General features: G+C 40.8%; 1 protein-coding gene across 30 annotated transcripts in view; it reads right to left on the bottom strand.

Annotated features, from left to right (window-relative positions):
* EPB41L3 (erythrocyte membrane protein band 4.1 like 3) overlaps positions 1-16,488 on the bottom strand; it is a 141,959-nt gene that overhangs the window by 49,273 nt on the left and 76,198 nt on the right. For all 30 annotated transcript variants that reach the window (XM_027886358.1, XM_027886349.1, XM_027886350.1 and 27 more), the window contains one exon: positions 11,236-11,433. In XM_027886358.1, coding sequence (XP_027742159.1) covers positions 11,236-11,289 — 54 coding nt within the window. In that variant the 5' untranslated portion in view covers positions 11,290-11,433. The remainder of the gene's footprint in view (positions 1-11,235; positions 11,434-16,488) is intronic.

Genomic DNA, 16,488 nt, shown 5'->3' with positions numbered 1-16,488 from the left:
AGAAAATTTCCAAATATGAAGAACACATTCTTTGAATAAATCTTGACTAAAGCTGAAAAAAAAAAAGGGCAAATTGTTTTTTTTTTTTCCCAAGAAAGATAAATGGAAAAAGTAATTCAAAAGAAGTTTAACTTCACTACTGCACACTTTTAATTTGCATTTTCAAAGGGTTTGCTCTTGTGCTGTTTACACTTCTCCACAATTTCTCTCCATGGGGAAAAGAAGATGAAGAAGAAAGGTGACAGGAGAGAAAAGAAACCCTGAATTTCTTCAAATCTATAATTTCTCAACTGAAGTCCCCAGCAGGAAGCTAAGTGAGGAGCATCCAGAAAGAAGAACAGGACAGAGAATCCTTCATGGAGTCTTAACTGGCAGAAAATCAGCAAGTTTTCCTCTGGTTTACTGAAGTAAATCTTACATGTGTAATGTGCATGATAAAAACTTCTGTAAGCATAACATGACTTAACCACTGGAATTCAGACATCTACATCCCCTGCCGTGCTTGCCCAAAATGGCAATGGCAGTTCCAGAAACATCAACAACAGTTAACTCATCTGAAAGTTCAGTATGTTGAGAGTGATGTTCCAGGCATTACACATAACATTTTCAAATAAGTAATTTCTGCGATGGAACAAAACCTTTGCTGAAGTTTGCAGTGCAACACTGTACACCAAAGACAGAAGCAAGATAGATGAAGTGAAAAAGCAAACAACAAATACTCACACAGAAGAAAGCTTAAAGATAAAAGAAATTAACTATTTTAAGTTACTTATAGAAAAAATTTTGGGTTTCACATATGAAGAGTATTATAAATTAAAGAATCACAGAATGGCTTGGGTTGGAAGGGGCCTAAAGATCATCGAGTTCCAACCCCACTAGACCAGGTTGCTCAAAGTCCCATCCAACCTGGCCTTGAACATTTCCAGGAATGGGACATCCACAATTTCTCTGTTACGGGTCTCATCACCCTCACAGTAAAGAATTTTCTCCTAGTATCTAATCTAAATCTTGCCTCTTTTAGTTTAAAACAGTTCCCCCACATCCTATCACTATCCGCCTGCGTAAAAACATCTCTCTCCCTCCTTTCTGTAAGTCTCCTTTAACTACTGGAAGGCTGCAATGAGGTTTCCCTGGAGCCTTCTCTTCTCCAGGCTGAACAACCCCAACTCAGTTCTGTCTTTATAGGTGAGGTGCTCCAGCTCTCTAGAGCACCTTTGTTGCCCTCTGCTAGATGAAGACACATAAATTTTCATAAATTAATATGTTCTTAATATAACATGTAATCAATAATAATAAATGTTCATAAATGAACATTTTTGAGGACACATGCATCCCTAGGATGGACGGAATGCTCTCATTCAGTTCCTAAGCAGTTTGCCAGCATATGTAGGACATATTGAAGAAGACATTTCTGCCAGCCTTTCAGGTCAGAAGAGTAAAAAAAATACGCTCAATTAAAAAAAAAGGTTCAAAGCAAAACACACTCATTTTTTGGTTCTCCAAAGGAAGTACAATTTAATGTTTTCCACAATTCAGTGGTAAACTGCATTTGGAAATGTCCCTGGTCACAGTTCCAAATACAATCTAATCTATTTAGTCAAAAGTGGGGACAACTAAGATTGAAGCAATTTCAGAAGGATTTCATTAAATAAAAGCTGTACTAAAAAGACCTTCCCCCCCCCCCCCCAAATGAATATATTTCATATAAGGAAATGCTTTTCCTGAAGGTTGCATGCCAGTACTAGCTCTCCAAATGTCCTATTTCTTAACTTTTTTATGTATGAACCTGCATAGCACGTCACAGTAGGTGACTAATACGTTCTAAAAGTTTGAAATAAAAAGTTCAATACTATTCTGCTTATCTCTGCTCTCTTAATTTAGAACTCTATCTTATATTGCTCTGCACATACAAATGAATGCCACATAAGAAAACTTCCAATAGACAAGAGGTCTTCTGACATACAGGGATGACTGATCACTTTCTTTTTTCCCTCATTACGGTAGCACTTTAATTTTTCAGCTTATTGATATTTATGTTAATATACCATATTGAAATGTATTACCATTCTTGAAAATAACCTTTTCTGACACCTGCAAATGAAGTATTTAGATAAACAGATAAATATCTGTCCATGCTACAGTTACGTACCTGCGGCAAACGTCAATGACATTGTATAATATGACACAGTTTTTATCAGGGGCAACCTTCTTTAATGCTGTTTGAGCTTGCAATCCTAAACAGCTAGCACTAATCTAAAAAAACCCAGAGGACTGCTAAATCCCAGTAAGAAGATTGGTGACCTAGTCTCGATTCTGGCATCAAACCAAATTAGGGTTTTTGCCTTCTACATCATCAGAGATCACACCAGTACGGCTATCACACGAGCTCTAAGCATACCGACACGTGCACCACTCAGTTTGCATCCTTGGGAAAAAAGTGGGCACTTCATTCATGGCAATGCAACTGCTTTGGGGTCACCAGCAAAAGAATGGAGCACGTTTTTGTACATGAAAATTTAAGAGCCATGTCTGCCTGTGCACAACGGCTACAGAAATACCTGTCAAACATGATGATTATCAAATGCATCCCAAGTGCATCAACAGAATGCATACTGTATAAACTGAGATCTGGTAACAGCTTATGAGCACTACTCTCTGATAAATGAATACGAAAACAGTGGACAAAATTTCTCAATCAGCAGTTCTGCTCTCAGCAGTGATTAGTCTCACACATTTGCTAAATGATGACATAAAATAATAAACAATATTCCACATTTCTGGAGGCTTTTCAACAGAGAAAGTAACCCCCTCACTCAGCTTTCTTGAGAACACAGATTGTTTGGGTTTGGATTTGAGTTAGATGTGCAGCTGATCCATTGGCTTAATGCCTCCTGATTGCCTGACCGCCTCGGCAAGACACTCTGCAGTAACTCAGGCGAGTCTCTTGGGATTCAGTACAGCAGCTGAAGCTTTATGGGAGGGTTGTAAATATAAATATTTTCCTTATTCTACCTATACTTGGGTGAATTCGGCAAACACTCATCTCTCCTTCGTAACTGCTAACTAACTGTGCACAAGCCTAGTAGCATCACAGCAACCAAGGGGAACCAATCACTACCTGTAATATAAATAGTTCCTGGCACACATTAACAAAAAACAACCACAAACATTTTGTTTATTTTCAGCTGAAAAAAGCTCCACTGCCAACATAGTCCGATTTACAGAGTAATCTTGCCATATGAATTTAAAAGCCACAGAGCTCTCCCTGACCTACATTGTCAGGTTGGAGTAAAAAAAAAATTACATTGCACAGAAACCACAGCACAGAGAGATGCTCTTGAGGCAGGAGAGGCAGTAGGATGATCAGCCTTTTAGATTTGGGGTACCTTAGACAGTATTACACCATCAGTACTGGGGCTGTCAAGAAAACTAACATAGCCTGTTCTCGAGCTACATTCAAGCTTTATCCACTTCAGATCAAAATCATTTCTGTCAAAGCAAGATAAACCATGAGACAGACCTCGCTGCCTATCAACACTTTGCTTTGCAAGCAGATATTTCCTCACCACCAAGTCCTGTCTCTGATATTTTGTTCACTGTATCAACAGAGATGCGTAAAAAACATAAAAGCAGCCCAGTGAACACTGCATGGGGCTCAGCTGGGAAAAAAATATCTCCCATATGAGGCATTAGGATTTTATATGACAAGCTAATATATTTAGGGAATGATAATAAAGTGAGATTTACTCGATTTTGGTCTGGAAACAGCAACTGTTTTTGCTAACGTGGGGACAGCACCTATAAATTGAAGCAACTAGCAACAGAGTCAATGATGAATTTAGACAGCTCGGTTGGGAGCTGGAGCAAGTAGCAGGCACTTCAGTGACACAGAAACGGGGCAGGAAACATGACAATGCACAGAAGCTTGGCAGGAGCGTGACTGGGCAGTGACATGAAAATCAGCAACATCTCTGTTGGATGGGCATGGGAGAGATGTACACATTTGTTCAGGAACAGCAGGAAGCTTTAAAATCTGAGTATCCATTTGGGAAAGGGAAAAGGATAAGCAAAGCCCTCCATCCACTCTTTGTGATTTACATTCCAGCAGCACCTAAAAAACATATGTGGAGGTTGAGTGTTTGCTAAACTAGACACCTCAGTAAGAAGCTGAGGCTGGGACCAACCAGGGAAATAAGCCCGGAGAAGACGAACATGAAGGGAGTGACACAGTCTCACCCTGGTGAGGCCATCAGCAAGGACAATGACAAGGACAGGACCCCTGGAGTCACCAGACATCTATCTGTCTGGGGTAAAGGGCAAGTGGAAGATCATCCTCTCCTAGGCTCTTGCAAACAGATTAACAAGCAATGAGCCTTGCAGTACCTCTGCTTGAGTGCACACGACCAAACTAGTTTTTTAAAAACCTTCACCAGACGGTAAACAAGCTCCTGTTGCCTGGCATGTGTCCAACTGGTGCCCAAGGGGAAGGGGACCAGAGGCAATATTTCAGTATGAGGCTTTCAGCTAGCCATTTGTTCCCTAGAAAATGCAGCTTCAGGGAAGCTGAAACTATTTGTTAATGTAGGTGGATCCATCTCAATAGTTTTCAATATTATGAAAAATAGCTGGCAACTCCAAAGTAACAAAATGAAGATTTCTGCCTGCTAAGTCCATCATGTCACAGCACAAATCATTTTCAGAAAACTATTAACAAAAGGCAAGAGATAAGAGGATTGGATGTAGAAAACAGAGGAGAGGACATATAAACTTTTATTTTTTGTTATTTTAAGCTTCTGGCATTTGATTGTGGCCCTGTCCTCTGTTGTGCCAAAAGGTAGAATTTAAAGCCCAACCTGCTGTTCACTTGGCAGAACATCTGGAGGAGTTACTTGCTTTTAATTCTTTATTTCTCATTCAAGCTCTAAAATACTTGTCTATTAACTGGAGGAAATGCAAGACATCACATCTGTCTAATCACTTAGGTGTTTTGCTACCAAGATTATAAGAGATCTTCTCCCTGAATACCACATGGCCCAGAGGTTTCTAGGTGTGAAAGGTGTCAGGGAGCTGAGCCCCTCCTAGTGAGGGAGAAATGCTTCAGACCTACACCAACATCCTCCCTCAGCCTCGTGCCATTTCCAAAAGGCTTACCTTAACCTGAAGTGACTTGTCTTGATTAAGGTTTCTTTAGCTTCAGTAAAATAATAATAATAAACATCACTAAAAGGGAGTTCAAACATTTTATTTCAGTTACCAATCTGAAGTAAAAAACCTTTCTCAGCTCAGCCTCATAGTTGATTATTATGAGTTGGATAACATTGGTGTCGATTTTCAGATCATTGTGCTTCTTGAATTGACAAGTATTTTAAGACATAAAAAGCTGCCTATGGTATTTGGAAAAAGAAAGTCAGAAGAACTGTATATTGACTTTATTCAGCTGAAACATATTCAGGCAATACTTAGACTCCTACTGACATGTGTCAGGTAACATAGATCTTAAGTGAATCCCCTGGCTAATCCAAGTCAGCCCTAATTAGAAGGTCTGGGGACAGAAAACATGCTGTGTAATGGCATTGATGCCTCTCAACCCAATCACTTTTACTGAAACACATCCTGGGGAAGGACCAAAAACAAAGGTCTTCATATTAAATTAAGTGAAATGTAAGCAACGAGTAGGTCAAAAGGAAAAGACTTACTAAAAAAATTCCCTCTTGCATTCAGTAATCAGTTTCACATGTAAAGCCGTTTGCAAGAGGCTGTGTGGAATTCATTAAACAATTAAAATGTGCAGGGGGTAACTGAAACTGTATCCTTCAGAAATCAGAGTGCATCCTATTATAGAAGTTCCCTTCTTGACCTTAAATCCTACCTCAAAATGGATGAGAAATTCAATGTTATTAACTCCCCATGCAAAAGCAGGTCCATGCTGAGACAGGTCCCACGGAAGGGTTGGCTCAGACACTGCGCAAGGAGGAAGACCACGGGGCCATGCATTCCTCCACTTTCATACAGAAACACATGAGGATTTTTCCTCTAGAGGGGGTCTTGCAGGGCAGGCAAAGCAGCACACACAGCACTGAAGCCAGCAACCACCCCCTTTCATTTCGGGCAGTGGTAGCACCGCAGAAATAAGTCCGCTTGTCCTCAACTCTTCAAGCCTGTCCTATGACAATTTTTAAGAACTTATTTTTTAAGGAAGCATCCATGTACTCTCACTTTTTAACAGGAAAAAGAGAAATTCATGCAAAACATGTTATTTCAACCTATTAGAGAATCCATTTATTTCACCTCCATTTTGCCTTCATAAAGGAGTGTCAGCCCATACTTGCATAGGGCAGAAAGGGACATGTTTACTCCAGTCTGCTTCCATCCATGTTACAAATCCTGGTTTCAAATGTATGGAAACAAAACTGCTTGCCATTTCAACTCAAGTATGCTACTCTGACGTCACATGGGGAAACCCCTTAAGAAAGTGGGGTCTCCATCACGGACGAAGTCACCAGAGGTTCATCACAAAGGCATAGCAGCAGCTACAGCATGGGACACCCAATCACTGCCCAGATCCCACTGGCAGTGTGACTGAGAAAATTTGAGGAACAAAACCCAACAACCAAACATACATAGTGTATTTTTACCAGTCCCCTCCTACCTCAGCTGACCCCCACTAACCCACAGCACTACTGGGGCCAGCAGTAATGCTTTGTAAGATGTCAGCTTTCCATGTGCTCTGCAGCTTTTCAAAATCCTGCGTCAACTCACTGCTTGATGTAGAGCTGCAGAGGTACCACAGACAGGTTGCCATGGAAACATTTGTTTTAATTTACTGGTGGCCTGCACGATAAGAGAGTCTGAGCAGTACAGGAATGACGAAAGAGTATAAATTAGCAATGGGTTCAGACAGCTCAGCCTACCAAAATGAAATCTAATTATTTTACCATTTATTTAGACAGATTATGTTACAGATTTCTGATCTCACTTTGTGAATGATAACATGTATACGTTTAGAGCTAAAACAAAGACAAATTTCAACTTGTTTTAGGAAGACACTTTAAATTAGGCTGTGTGTAACAGAGAGCACAACAGCTGGTTCCACTTGCATCTTTTAATTAAAATGAAGCAGTCTAGATAACAGAAAATTGAAATGGGACAGAGAGGAACAAGGAGGGAAATAAATCCTAGAAAAAGCGTAACTGTACCCCTACTTAAAGCTGATGAAACCCAGAAATAAGTTACTTTGCTAGTTTTCTTATATCTTAGAAAAAACTTGAACTAGTCTGTTCATTGTCTTTTTTAAGGTTTTAGCAGTCTTTGATCTTGCTTTATCTTTGGTTCTTCAAACCAAAAAAGGCGAAGCACACGTCTAGCTTGCTTAACAGAGAAGTCTTCAGCTACCTCTTTGCAGTGCAGCTTTGACCACAGCTACGGCCTCTGCTGCTTTGATAATCAACATTTCTGAGCCTGATGCTGGCTGAGAGAGGACAGTGAAGAGGCCAAGGAGAACCACTTCCAGCACGGGTGGACATCTAGGTGGATATCACCGCTCAGTGTTCCTCTGAGCAGACTGCATCAACTCCTGTGATCGAGTGCTCCAGCTTGCTCACAATGTGGGAGAAACATGCAGCCACCCTGAGGCTGTTCTTCTTTAACAGAGTACTGGGGAAATGTCTATGTACAGCAAATACCTCTTTTCCAGAAGCCAATAGCTTTCCCTGGGCAGAGGAATCACTATTAGGTGGCCATCCCACCTCCAAAAGGAAACTGCTCTCTGAAATTAGGCTGCCACTACCATCTGCAGGCTTCTGGACAAGAACAGCAGTGGGGGTACAGATGGCAGCACTGGTGGTTTATGGTTTTGGAGGAGGATGAATGAACAGGTTGGGTTACCTACTTAACCTGGTTTTGGTTTGTAATGTCTTACTGCATGAAAGACTTTCTGGGTCAGGACAGATAGAGCACACAGGCAGTAACACTCCAGAGCCTCAAGGGAGGAATTTTACCTGGCATTTGCTTAAGATCCTTTCACTGAACAGATACCACATTAGGTGAACCCCTGTTAACCTCAGCTTTTAAGTCACCTCCTCTACATTTTCCCTGTAGATGCGTCTCGTACAATATGAAAACTCCCAGCGTCACAAATGCAAAGTACTGAATGTGAGAGAGACTGAAAGATATAGCAGAAAGCAGTGAAGGGGTTCAGCATTAAATAAAGAACAATAAAGAGGAGCTTCTGAAACAAAGGACACCAAGGGGATAATGGATTAACCAAACCTGCCTCAGAAGCATTTCAATCTGAGAGTATGTGCCACGTTGGCTGCCAGGTCATTAACTGGATGAACACATAATTGATAAGATGCAAGTTGCACTCTACTGGAGAGCAATAAGCTCCTTTAAATGACATTAATATTTAACATATATAAAAAGCATTTGTCGTTTGCAAACCCCTTTGTAGAGTAACTGATGGATCCTATAATGATCCCCAACTCCCAGACTAGGGAATGCAGTTCTGGAGAGATAAATACTTGGCCTGCATCCCAACCAAGATTCACTGACAGAGCTATTATTCTAGCTCAAAATTAGGTTTCTAAGTTTCCGGTCCTTTTAGATTACAATGCTTTGTAGCCTTCAGTAGATAGAAGCATGATATACACAGAGCTGAAAGACAGGAGCTGACAAACATAGGATGACATTTCTGAATCACATCCACCAACTGTCACATTCCTACCCTGGGTCACTGTCCACTCCAAAAGATGCAGCTGAGTGGGTTGAACACAAGGAATGGAAGTATTAAATATCTGATTGCCATGTGTTGTCTGCCCCTCTCACCTTTCTTTTAAAGAATTAATCTTGGGGAATTTACTGACCTCCATAATTTGTTGGCTGTCTCAGTATACTTTATATATCTCTTTATATATAGATATGCATGTATGGGGGTTTTTTTCCCCATTTAAGTTGATATAGTGAGTTCACTTGTAGGAGAGCCTTCAAATATGACAGCATTTTCCTGAAACATGACAGATTTATTTCTCATGCTGCAGCACTGAGTTTCTGTGAAACAGCCACAAAACTTTGCTATTATCCAAAATTCCTGTAGGAGAACTTCACCTTCAGCCTCCTACATGATTTCCTGAGATGTCTGCTGAGACAGACCCTCAGTTTCCCTGACCTACTAACTCCCTTTGTATATATACTTTTTTCTCCTCAGGAGAAAAATCACAGTGAAAAACTCAGCATCCTTTTGCCATAGCTAAACTTCATGCACATGGAAAGTAGACTCCCCTGGGGATCTACAAAATGTTCCGGTGGGCTGGAGTGAGCTGTGCCAGAGAGGTACCTGCAGTTGCATCCTCCATACACACAACATACTAACAATACCATTTAGGAAGGATGCAGAGTCTGAATCACCCATTTAAGGCAAGTAAATGCATGGGTCACTCCAGCTGTACTTGTTCCCTGACATATTTGTTCCTTCTAACTAACTTATGTTTCAACAGTCTGCTCACCATTATAGCCTTACAGCTTTGTCATTTGAGGATTCATCCTTTTAGGAGCTATATTCTCATCAATATTACGTTCTGCCTAGGCAGTCTGATCATCATAGAAGCAGATAAAATGATTACTGATGACAGTCAATACAACTTCAAAATATTTCAGCAATGCAAGTAGAAAAAATGAATACAAAACTGGACAGTATTCAAGAGCTATTCAGAACTTGCAGAGCAGAGAAATTTCACAAGCAGTAAAACATGATGGCTTCCATATGCTAGCATTTTGACACTTCAACTCCAACAGAGCTCATGTTTAGTGGAAGAGTGCAACTTCCTTTCAGAAATTATTATTCACATTTTTTGCACAAGTGGAAACCTGACCCAACAAATCTCTCTTTCTGCACCATCTTAGATTCGATAAAGCTCAGCCTGCTAGACAAGATTTCCATAGAAATCCTATTTGGTAAAATTTGTTTGACTGTATTCCAAAAAGTGACTCACATTTTACAAGCAAGTGGCAAGAACTGAAACAAGTTTGACTCTTAACATCAAAGCCAGTATGAGTCATTCTTCCAGCTTAATGGCTCACATGCTATCCTTGAGAGACCAAACTGAGACTGCAGGTCAAGAAATGACCATTTAATAGTCACAAGGTATGTGGCCAGATAGCTAGTCCTAGACTGAAGGAAACAACACAGGACTCACCCAGTGAAAGACACTCAACAGCACGGACTGCTAAGTTGTTGTAACAGTAGTAAAATACAAGCTTCTGTTCGCAACTTACTCCTAGCATAGCAAAATGTTGCCCAGACTGTAAAGTCAGGGTTAAATAAAAAAGATAAGGGTTTTCCTCACCTGCCACTTTCCAAAGCACTTAAAAGCTCTTCTCCAAAGCACTTAAAAGCTCAGCTTTTCCTTGCATGGAAGGCCTCCTGACCCAAAGCAGGTTCAGGACAGGCTAGTCCACTGTCCAAAAATCACCTTGGTGACAATGACTGAATTGAAAAATGGGTCAGCTCTGAGATGCTGAATTTTGTCATGCTTACTCTGAGGCAATCAATGTGCTCACTTTCTGCTTTTCTGGGACCTTCTGGAGTTGAAGGCAAGGCATCCTCTTAGCATGGCACAGTCTGCCTCCTAAGTGAGAGCGCACTAGTCCTAAAAGTAGGTTCCTGTCAGAGTCTCAGCAGGGAAGGCAAGTTTCCTTACAGAAAAATCACAGCATCTTTCTCCCAGTAACATTCAGACACAATTATGATTCATAGACATGGAGAAGCACACAGAACTCCCCAGTCCCACTGTTATTTGCTCCTGACATTTCCCCCACTTACCCAGGACATCTCTCATGCCCTTACTAATCTCACAGTAGCCAGAATTACTGCATGGACAATGACTCAATGTAAGTCTCGACTCAGCAGAGTACCAAGGAAAAGCAAAGCCCAATGGGATTAAAATCCTTCTCTGTTTATGGGCTTTGTTGCCCATAATTCATTTTCTGCATTCTGCTGCAGCATGTGCCAACAAAAAATTAATCCAAAGTGTCTGGCTGTTCCAGGGAGTGCTAAGAATGCCTCACCTAGTTCAAATCTGTGCACCTTCTTCAATGTCCAAAAAAACCAATGAAAGCATCTCTGGGCTTGGCACTGGCAAAATATCAGGCCATTCATCCTTTTGCTTAAATTAGAAATATAATTTCCACTATTTATTTCTGGACAGTCAAAAAAAAAAATGAAGACAAAAAGCCATTTACCTCTACTTCACATGCATATTCCGATCCATCCAGGAGTGTCACTTTGCATTGCATATTTTTAGGTTTCTTGACGATCTTTAAAGGAGACTTGGAAAGTTTGCTAGATGAAGATTTTTGAGAGAGCTTGTCTTCCTCTAGCTGCTGATATTCCAGCTGCTTTGCACTTGCAGCAGCAAACTCTTGCTCTTTCTCTGTGGCCTACAGAAAGAAAGATACTTTTTGAGTAAGATAAACCAATCATGCCATGCAGTACACTGTGCAGCCAGCACCCAAGCATTTAAGTGAGCCTTGTGTGGGGCTTGGACAAGAAAGCCCCCGATGCAGGACAGTCTTTATTGAAAAGATTTCCCACGTTCCTCCCAGCTGTTCTTTCTCATTCAAAAATGTACAGAATACGCATGAAGGAGGGGCATTCATGAAAATACTTTACCACTCCTGCTTTTTCCACAGGTTCAAAATCCCACTTGGACTTCCTGTATTTGTTTTTTTTTAGTGTTTTGGAAATACTGAGTACTGTTGCTGACAAACAGATACTCCTACAGTTTCTTGATATTATTTTAAAGTCTCATGCCTATTAAATCATATGATGCTTCCATGGTGCCATATGGAATAGAAAAATACCATCAGGTTTGCACTAATTTTGCTGTCAGTCCCTGAATGAGGGCACGGATGCCCCCCTAACAGTGTGAATTCACAGGGGGATGCTGACATGCCTGGGAGAGCAAAAGGCTATGCAAACACCCGAGCAAAGGGTTAAACAAACAGGATGGAAGTCAGGGACCAAACAACTTTTATGTGTAGCCAGCTGGCTAATGGATGATAAGTGCAGGATGAGGCGCTGAATTTTGCTCTCTGAAAATGCCCAGTAAGTCCCTTTGGCTGACAAGAAAGGTGCTATTTGAAAGGCAAATATACTGCAGGGAAAAGGAGCAAGAAAAAACAACCGTGGCCACTTTTGTTTTGGGTTTATCTGAGAGTAAGGCCATTTGAAGAGTTACTGTGATGCAGTGCAGCACATGGTTCTCTCCACGGCAGTAGATGAAAGCCAGAACAGCTCTACAGCATTTCACCCTTCCTAGCAACAGCACTGAGCTGCAGTCATTTCCCTTCTCATCAGTTATGTCCTGATAGGTTCCAAACAAAACCTCAAAAGGAGTGTAGTAATACCTAAGCTAAAGCTTAAATGAAATAAAAAAGTGTTGCCATTATCTCACTAAAAGGCAAAAAAAAAACCCCAAACCCCACCCTGCTTTAGCTCTGAATTATTTCAGCATAATAAGCAACAAGCATTACTGGAAATATATTGTAAATTAACCCTCCAGGTCTGTTTCCATTCATTGTATATAATAGACTTTCATGAGAATGGAACAAATCCATCCAAAGGCTTTAATCTGCTTTGAGACCAGAACAACCTTGCATCATATAACCAGAAACAACAGTGTACTGCTAAATCACAGGGAACTGTCCCTGAGTGATTTCATAAAAAAAAAGCCATACGTTTCCCCTCTGCCTTCAGGTGAATGGGGAGAAGGCGAATTTGGAGCTGGCCGTGATACCAACAGCGCCAGCAAATTACAAGGAGGTGAGGCAAGACCTCATGGTCCTACTTTCTCTGCAAGAGAGGACATAGCAATGGTCTCCTGGACTTTCTGGGTGGGGAGACTAGAAGAAAGTGGAACTAGAAAGATAAGAAAGCAAGAGCTGGTTTCAAAATCCACCACATCTCCTGAGCCGTGGATTTTCTTCCCCAGGAGCAGACCACCACCAGCTGTCTCTTCCCCCATTTAGCACTAAAGGACTTTCTCCTTCCAGTACTTGGAAATCAGCTTTGTGTCTGGATGTCAAGGTCCTCACATACTTGGAGACTGTCAGGAGATGGAGGCACCAAGTATGTGAGTGGATTAGCTGTTTGCTGAGCATTTAACACTCACAGCAGCTGTGACAAAGAGTAAGAGTCCCCCTGGGCTCGAAGCAAGGCCTGAGGCCAGCTAAATTTCCACCTCCACAACCAGCTGGCAAGTGGTCCAGGCTCGTGCACTGAGATATAAAAAAGACTGAAGATGCCTCCTCCTAGGGCCCCTGTGCAGAGCTGCACTGCTGCTGATGGGCAGAGGGGCTCTCTGATGATTTCTGTACATTTTATGAAAAGATATCTGCCAGAGAAGCTGCATGTGCATATACGTGGGTGCAGAAGTCATTCTGGGGATGAAAAAACCCCAGCACTTTCATACAGAGTGGCTCGTGATGTGAGATTTAGTACCCTCCTCCAATAAAAAAAAATCACCAACAAAATACCCCAGACACATGGAACTAACTAATCTTCGAGAAAACAGAAAAGCTGTTTGAGAGAAAAGCCCACAACAACAAGGGTGCCCATCATCCATTTAAACTTCAGAACCATATTTAGCCTGCAAGTGATTTCTGTGAATCCTAATGGACTAGTAATTATTTTCCTTCATAAAGACACTTGGTAACTTAAGACTACAGCAGAGTTTTGTTTATTTATAAATATTTAAAAACACTACCAGGTTATTTTGTTTGTTTAGGTTCCCTTCTACATTAAGATCAGGGGATTGTGTCTAGGTTAAAATCATACAAAAGATTTTCTCATTTGTCTGGAGAACAAAACATGCCAAGAACTATTAGAGAAGATTACCCCAAACTATGCTGACATGTTCAGGCATTGAGGTACTTTCAGACTGTATTAAGACCCTTCTTCCTAAAGAAACCTGACATCCTCGAAGCTAGAAAAAAAGATAGCCAGTGAAAAATCCATGTACACAGTGAATTATTTTGAATTCTGCAAGTATAGCTGCATTTTCTTCTAAATTCTTCTCCAAGATACTTCAGCACCATATTTTTGCAGTTTCTGTGCTCTATTTTTGCAGTATTTTTAGTGTCATGGACTAAATTCTAGTGCAGCAGAAGTTGCTTCAGGGTCTGCATTTTTTGAGGATAATCTCTCTCATCTATGACATGGTATGTTCAAGCCCTTCTGAAGCTGCATCCCCTCTCAAAGGAAGCCTTTGGAATCAAGGGATTCATCAGTAATGATCTCAAAAACTTTGTAGCTTCTCACTGGGGTATGAAGTGATATTACCACGCTTGCACAACACATTAATCCCATCTACTTATGGTAGTTGCTCAGAAATATTGGTGCCCAACCCATGTGATGCCGCATTCTCTTTTCCAAAGAGACAGAAGGCAGGCATATAGTTAGGCTGCATTATTACACCTGATAGGAAGGATTTACTTCTCTCATAACTGTTAGTCTCAATACGAAAAGGTTCTTCATCTTCATTAAAATGTTTTGGGTTTTTTATGTGTATAGGGTGACAAAGAAGAGACACTTCCATGGATTGGTAACTTAAATCTTTCTTCCCAAGGTCCTCTCATGTGAGCAAGTGCAAAAATCAACTTCCTCACTACAGTTACAGACAGCAAGGAAGAGAACAAGTTTTGGCTTTTTTAATGACACCATTGCTTTGTCTCTTAGTGCTGATTTTAAGTGGTTCTTTCCTGTGATACAGACACTTAAGCCACTATGAAACATACTGGGCCTATCACTGCAGTTGGATTTGGCAGTCTGCCTACCGCATGGACATTTGGATTCAATCTGGTAATCTCAAAGGGAAGGTGTCACATATCCCTTTCACTAACCCAGTTTTTCTATCCAGCCTTCCACAGACATCAGCTCACTGTGATCTTCTTTGGGAAAGAAAGGGATCATGCAGCACATGAGAGCATCTCAGGTCTGCAAACTCATAGCTCTAAACACAGATGGACAGTTTTGGTGTCTAAGTTGGGGTGTTTTTTTGTATGTGTCGTTATTTTGGAGTTGGATTTGTTTTGTGGTTTGGGGTTTTTTGGTTTATTTACTTTTTTAAGATGAATAGAAACTTGAAGTGGAAGGATTACTGAAAATGTCTGGAAAAACAAAATAATACTGCTTATGCCTAGGACTGATAAAATTACACTTTAATGACCAGTTTATTCAACACCTTCCTCTTTTGGACAAGCAGCCCTGCTTCTTTCCCTCAAAATAATTACAGGCAATTTCTGATCTATTTCAGAGACCAAAATTGTCCCAACAAATAAGTGGTGGATGTGGGAGCAAGAACAGAGAAATGTGTGGTGCGCAATGGAGTGAGACTGATCAAGGGTTATCAACAGTAAAAATGGTTAGCAATTAAAAAAAAAAACAAACAGTTCTTCCAATGGCTGAACTTCAACAGCAACCAACAGCAGAAATCCTGCCCTGCTATGACTACTTCTTGAGATGTAAGATTTTAGACACCTGTTTTAATTTGGTCCCAGAAACATTTGTTGTCCCAAGCATATAGGTAATGCACCCCTACCACAGTGAGACACAAAAATATTTTGTATCTGAAATTGCTTATACAACCATTTTTTTCACAACAGCATTAAGTTTGGGCTGTACCTCTGTGAAAAAAAGCTTAAAACCCAAGACCACAGTCAGCCCCAGAGAGCAGGCACAGGCACACTCACACTGATTTTAAGTAAGTCACACTGATTTTAAGTAACACCTACTTACATCTACTTGCTTCACCAGCCAGGTAAAACAACAGGAGCCCACTTCAAACAGCCAGAAATTTTTAAAGGACGGAGGAGAGGAGGAGTTAAACTGACTCTCCAAAGATGAATGTGATCCGATGAGGGTCATAACCTTATGGAGCTAAGGGAAGTGATTCACAGGTACCTCATTATTTGTGTGTCACTTACCCATGAAGAACAATGTCTGTTAATCCTATTGACTGGAAATTATTAACGGGAAGAAGAAAGCAGCTTCCGCAAATTTAATAAGTGCTACAATGAGCCAAATGGAAAAGCACGCAATAGCTCTTCTGAAACCTATTACATGAAGAGTTCAAGTAATTATAATGCTGTTATTCCAGAACCATGAGAACCTTAAGGGACCACATACTCTTCATGGCTCACACATCAGACAAGCAAGAATGAAATCAGTGTTCAGCAGGTGTCAAAAGAAATGAACTCTGAAAACATTTTCAGCTTCATAAAAACTGACACTGTTTGCTATCTAATGCAAATGCAAGATCGAAGATGTTTCCTGCTTAGTTAATGAGACTACCCTTATATTTAAGCACTGGAGGCAGCAATACCTGCCATGAACTTCAAAACATTCTGTCTGAGAACTATCATTCTTTAAATGCAAAAGGCCAGCCAGCCAAGATCTACAGCACCACATCAAGCACCCTTCCATCCATCTCTGAA

The sequence above is a fragment of the Empidonax traillii genome, unplaced genomic scaffold (assembly GCF_003031625.1).
Source record: "Empidonax traillii isolate 1590-97213 ecotype Southwest subspecies unplaced genomic scaffold, ASM303162v1 scaffold186:size1492175, whole genome shotgun sequence".
Classification (NCBI taxonomy): Eukaryota; Metazoa; Chordata; class Aves; order Passeriformes; family Tyrannidae; genus Empidonax; species Empidonax traillii.
Note: the sequence above shows the minus strand (reverse complement) of the source record. Positions and strands in the feature narration are given on the sequence as shown.